At 42.7% G+C, this 5000-nt stretch overlaps 1 protein-coding gene across 1 annotated transcript in view; it reads right to left on the bottom strand.

Moving 5' to 3' along the window:
* The window catches only part of LOC119577657 (chorion peroxidase-like), an 18291-nt gene that overhangs the window by 3262 nt on the left and 10029 nt on the right, over window positions 1-5000 (bottom strand). The window contains exons 4-13 of the mRNA XM_037925217.1: window positions 4477-4677; window positions 4115-4288; window positions 3677-3889; window positions 3315-3442; window positions 2719-2903; window positions 2190-2433; window positions 1857-1990; window positions 1155-1324; window positions 457-562; window positions 1-39 (exon numbers count right to left, since the gene is read on the bottom strand). The exon at window positions 1-39 is cut by the window's left edge and continues 78 nt beyond it. Of these exons, the coding sequence (XP_037781145.1) occupies window positions 1-39; window positions 457-562; window positions 1155-1324; window positions 1857-1990; window positions 2190-2433; window positions 2719-2903; window positions 3315-3442; window positions 3677-3889; window positions 4115-4288; window positions 4477-4677 (1594 nt within the window). The remainder of the gene's footprint in view (window positions 40-456; window positions 563-1154; window positions 1325-1856; window positions 1991-2189; window positions 2434-2718; window positions 2904-3314; window positions 3443-3676; window positions 3890-4114; window positions 4289-4476; window positions 4678-5000) is intronic.

Below are 5000 nucleotides of genomic sequence, written 5' to 3'. Positions count from 1 at the left end.
TTGAGCACGGGGTAGGAGGCGCATGGACGCGGCCGGTTGCTGTTGGGGAGAGGAAGGTGGTGAGGAGAGGGGGACAAGGAGGGAGGGAGGGAGATGGAGGGTAGGTCGGGGGGGGAGAAAGAGAAGGTTGGAAAAAGAGGGAGAGGGATATACAAAACTAGGAAAGGCAGAAAAAAAGGGATAGAGATAGAGTGAAAAGGAGACAAAGAAAGAGACAGATAGATATTGATCGATAGTTAGATTGATTGACTGAGAGAGAGAGATGGGAGTTATAAGATGTTCTTTTATTTTTCATTTTTCATTTCTTTTTGTAACGGTAAAATTCAGGTTGATGTGAGGTGAAGAAAAATTGAATGTGCGTGGAGAACTGTAGAAGCGCGCGTGTGTCCGCGTGAACACAGGCAAAACTATCGTAAAATAGCAATTTCACCAGTATTGAATTTTAAAAGAACTTGCCTAGGGGCGTTGGCAGAGAAGAAGGGGTTTGCCTGCATGTGTTCGAGGATTGTATTTTGGCAGATGACTGAAGACAGGGTGATCTCCCTCAGGGAATCCAGTTGTTCTGTCAAAATATAATGTAATGGAGGAATCAAAAATCACATTCTATGGAAGCACAAAGGAAATTCTTTGTTAGAAATAATTTTATTCTAATTCTAATGAAACATTCTGTTGAAAAATTCTATTGAAACATTCTACTGAAACATAAATTAACATAAACATTAACTACTTCTGTTAAAAATGTCATCACAGAGGGATTGTCGATTTAATGTTAAGCACATAATAGATTTACATTAGACATGACGCAGAGGTTTTTTTTTCTCTCTCTTTTTCTTAAAAACTTTACTATCAGTTTAAGGTTGGGGTTGATTTTGGTTCTCGTGCCAATATCAAAAGAAGCAAAAGCAATAGGCACGCGAATAAATAGATAAATGAATAGATAGATAAACGAGTAAACTGAATAAAAATAATACAATGTGTATATATATATAAACACATGACTACCTTCTTAAAAAGGTTTGGGTTGATTTCGGTTCTTCTGCCAGAATTAAAAGAAGTAAAAGCAATAGACAAGCGAATTGATAAATAAATAAATAGATTCGTAAATTATATTAAAATAATGCAATCTACATATATAAACATATGCATAAGCCTACCTTCAGTAAAAGGTTTGGGTTGATTTCGGTTCTCGTACCAAAATCGGTCTCCTCGCTTGAGTCTGGCGAACTGGTGGGCGATGATGCAGGTGAAGGTAGGACCGAGCAGGCCGTCGGGTACAGGCTTCTCTCCTAGGGCTGCCGGGAACAGGTCGATCTCATCTACACTCCTGTTTTGGAAGAAGAAAACCAAAGGTGAGATGGTTTGCGCACTTGGTGAGAGGAGAAGATAGGGAGAAGCAATCAGTAGAGCCTGGAGAACAGCCGTTGAAGGAAAAGGAAGAAGAAGAAGAAGATGAAGAAGGAGAGAGAGAGAGAGAGAGAGAGAGAGAGAGAGAGAGAGAGAGAGAGAGAGAGAGAGAGAGAGAGAGAGAAAGGCAGATGGGATGATGGACTTGAAGCGGAACTGCAGAAAATGGGAACAGAGGAAGTTGCAATGGATAGAAAAAAAAAGTAGGAGGAGGAGGAGAAGGGAAAAAAGGAAAGTAGAAGACGAAGAATAAAGCACAAGCACACAACACGGACTAATAAACACAGAGACAAGAAACCAGAAACAGAATTAACAACTGTAGACCAAGAACTGAAACTAACAATTCGACACCACAAATAGACCACAAAGCGGGAGGGGGGGGGGGCAGAAAGGTAAAAAAATAATAGTAATAATAATAAAATAAAATAAAAATAATAAAAAAAGGTACTTACGGGTAAAGTTTCTCAAATCCCTCGACCACCGAGGGAGACATCAGCGGAACCAGATCGGCGAATGAGCTGACAGGAGGAAGACCGCAGGCCCCTCTCCATTCCGTGTAAGGAGGGAGTCCGTGGTCACGCCCTCGCTGTGGGATTGCATAGGAAGTTAGGGAAGGACGGCATCTATTTGTAATCGTGGCAAGGACAGTGTTTGTTGTTCTATTCTACTGGGACTGTAGGGGAAAATTTTGTGAATAAATGAATTAAAACTATGGATTCAATTGAAAGGTGATGATAATTTGGAAAAAAAGAGAAAAACAAAAACAAATGGAAAAGCATTTTCACTTGTATATTAAGTGCCATCAAGTCCATCCCAATAGGATCGTTGTGGCCCTTAAAGAGGTTGTTTGTGAGCGAAGGAACGAGGTAGGCGTCGGCTGGTTGGGCGTTCATGGTGGCCAGACCTTCCAGCAGCGCCGACGGCCTCGACTCCCCCCGGAAGAGAGGCTCGGGATTGAAGAAGTTGCCGACGAGGGGCACGGTCGACCCTTCGCCTTGCAACATGTCGTCGACGAGGGTGTGGCCGAACCTGATGTCCCGGAACCACGCAATGAAAATATTACGTTTTTTCTTCTACTTTTTTTCGTTTGTTGTAAGTATGATATTCATTATTTGTCGATCATGAAGTATTGATGACCAAGAACAACTACTTTTTTCCATGAATACTTCAAGTCAATATCTTTTAGGGACAAGTGTAGGCCTATAACCTATAGTTATACCCGTGGTTCTTTTATTTCATGCTATACGTAGACGATACAATTCAGACATACCTTCCAGAGCATACTAGCAAACTCTCTTTCGAAAAGAAACGCACCTGTAAGCAGCTGTTCCGAAGACATTTAAGACAGAAGCATCTTGAGAAGCGTTGTAGGTGTCACTAAGACCTGAAGTTAAAGGGTAAAGGTCGAACTTCTTCATCATTGTGTTCCCTAAGACGATGGGAAGGAAATCTCGGTACGTGATTTGCTGGATCAGGGCACCAACGATACGCCTTGCTTCCTGGAATTTGTCACAGAAGGATATTTTTTTTATTCATATCAGATGGTTTGCTAATCCTTTAAAGAGCAAGAACAAGAATCTCTTTATTTTGTCATAGTTACGATTTTTTTTCCCTTTTCCTTTATTCCTTTGTGCAATCGACTTGCTAAGGCAAGGGCATAGTAAATGTGAGACCTTTTATCTCTGTATTTATTTATTTTACGTTGTCCATTTTCAAAGTTTAGTTAACGTAACAAAAAAGAGAGTAAAGACTTTGTAAGCACAGGTTCTTAGAATTCTTAATTTTGCTTTTTTACCGTGTTCATTTTGCACGTATACTCGATGTAGCTGGAAAGAATGCAAAGACTATGAAGGCGTGAGTTTCTAAATGGATAATGGCAATTAATGAATCGATGTTTAACAGTAGGATACCTCATAGAGGGTACTGTCACTCCAATGGGGGTTGACCAAAGACAGCTGTGCCGCCACTGCATTGTGTTCTCGGACCCAGAGTGTGTGCATGGAGGCAAGGGCAGGTTGTTCGTTCGAGCGCAGATCTCCTGAAAGGACACTGGAGCTTGGGTATTCTAATAACACTCAGTTTGCTATTTAAAACATGAGCGAATGTACGTGTAGCTTTTGAGCCAGTGCATGGATTTGTGAACAGGAGAACAAATCCGTATATAAACCAACACGCTGGAAACAAGTATAACATGTTTTGATAAAACAGACTCACTCGAAAGGAAATTTAGAGTCACCACGTTCCCCTTCCGAAACCAAATGAAAGAACCGACCTGCCTTGAAGCAATGCCCTCCAGAGGCGCCGCCCTCTCCTCCCTCGCACTCCACGAAGGGCATGAGGTGGCCGCGTCCAGGAGCCGGGCTGTTGGTCCAGTTGAGGCGGCCTCCGGAGTGGGCTCGCAGCTCCTCGGCAACGGCGTCCCTGGACCCGTAGACTGCTGAGCCGTCGAGGTAGGCCGTGATCTGGTTGAGCTGTTCTCTAGGCCCTGGGGAGGTAGGCAGAGGGGGATGCGGTTACTGGAACTGGTATTCTTCTGCGGGGGGTAAGAGACTGGGACTTTGGGAATAATCACTTAAATTTTTCCACATTAATGCTTCAGTAATTATAAGAACTTAGAAATAATCTAAAAGATTCCCCTTGAAGATCTCAACGACACCGTTAGAAATTTCGTCCTACACGCAGACATTCCTTTAAAGCAACAAGAACTGACCAAGGACGCAGCCTTGGTTGGCTATGAGCGACCGGACGAACTTCATGCATGCCCTGTTGAATTTGCTGTGGAGAGGATCCCCGGAGACGTCGATGGGCTGACAGTCTGACACCCCATCAGCAAAGGGAAAGTCTTGGCCTGACTCGCAGCATTCAACAGGCTTGGTCTCTTCACCTTAGAAAAAATAAACTCCATTATCTTGAAGGAAAAACTAAATCTGAAAGCATAGACTTAGACTGCAAGTGTTTTGTTTACTCTACTCAGAGTAAACTTAAGAAAACTTTTCTCTTAAGCTGTATGTACACTGGAGATACAAAGCAAAGGATTTATTTAAGGATTCACAAAGGACAAAATTTACCCACCATCTTTCCCCGAGTCGACCAGAGCAGCTTCAGGAGTGTGGACGATGTCGTGGTCGGTGAACTGACCCCACTGCATGACCATGAGGGTTATGAGGCCGCGCTGGGGACGCTGTTCGCTCTTCTGCAACATGGCACTCACGGCACGGGGAGACGGCAACTCAGCGCCAAATATACGGTCACTGCCTCGCATAGCATCGACGCCTGGAAATTAGAATGCAAGTTTGGAATACAATATTCGTCTATTAAGTTTTGAAGAGAAATATGGTTTATGATTGGATTCTGAGTTCAGGTCTACGCATGGAAGGGGCATGTATGTCCGCGTTTAAATTTGGGAAGGAGACATCGAGATTTCAACACTTTACGTTAGGGAGTAGAATAAATTATTCTTAATAAGATACCTAAACCACAATACACTAAGTAATTAAGTTAGTTACATCCAAACATAGGGAGATAAGATGGTTCTTGCAAGCGTATGTTAAACTATCCTTGTGACATCAACACTGAGCCAAGAAATAATCCTAGGA

Source organism: Penaeus monodon, chromosome 10 (genome assembly GCF_015228065.2).
Source record: "Penaeus monodon isolate SGIC_2016 chromosome 10, NSTDA_Pmon_1, whole genome shotgun sequence".
NCBI lineage: Eukaryota > Metazoa > Arthropoda > Malacostraca > Decapoda > Penaeidae > Penaeus > Penaeus monodon.
This window is presented reverse-complemented; position numbering and strand designations above follow the sequence as displayed.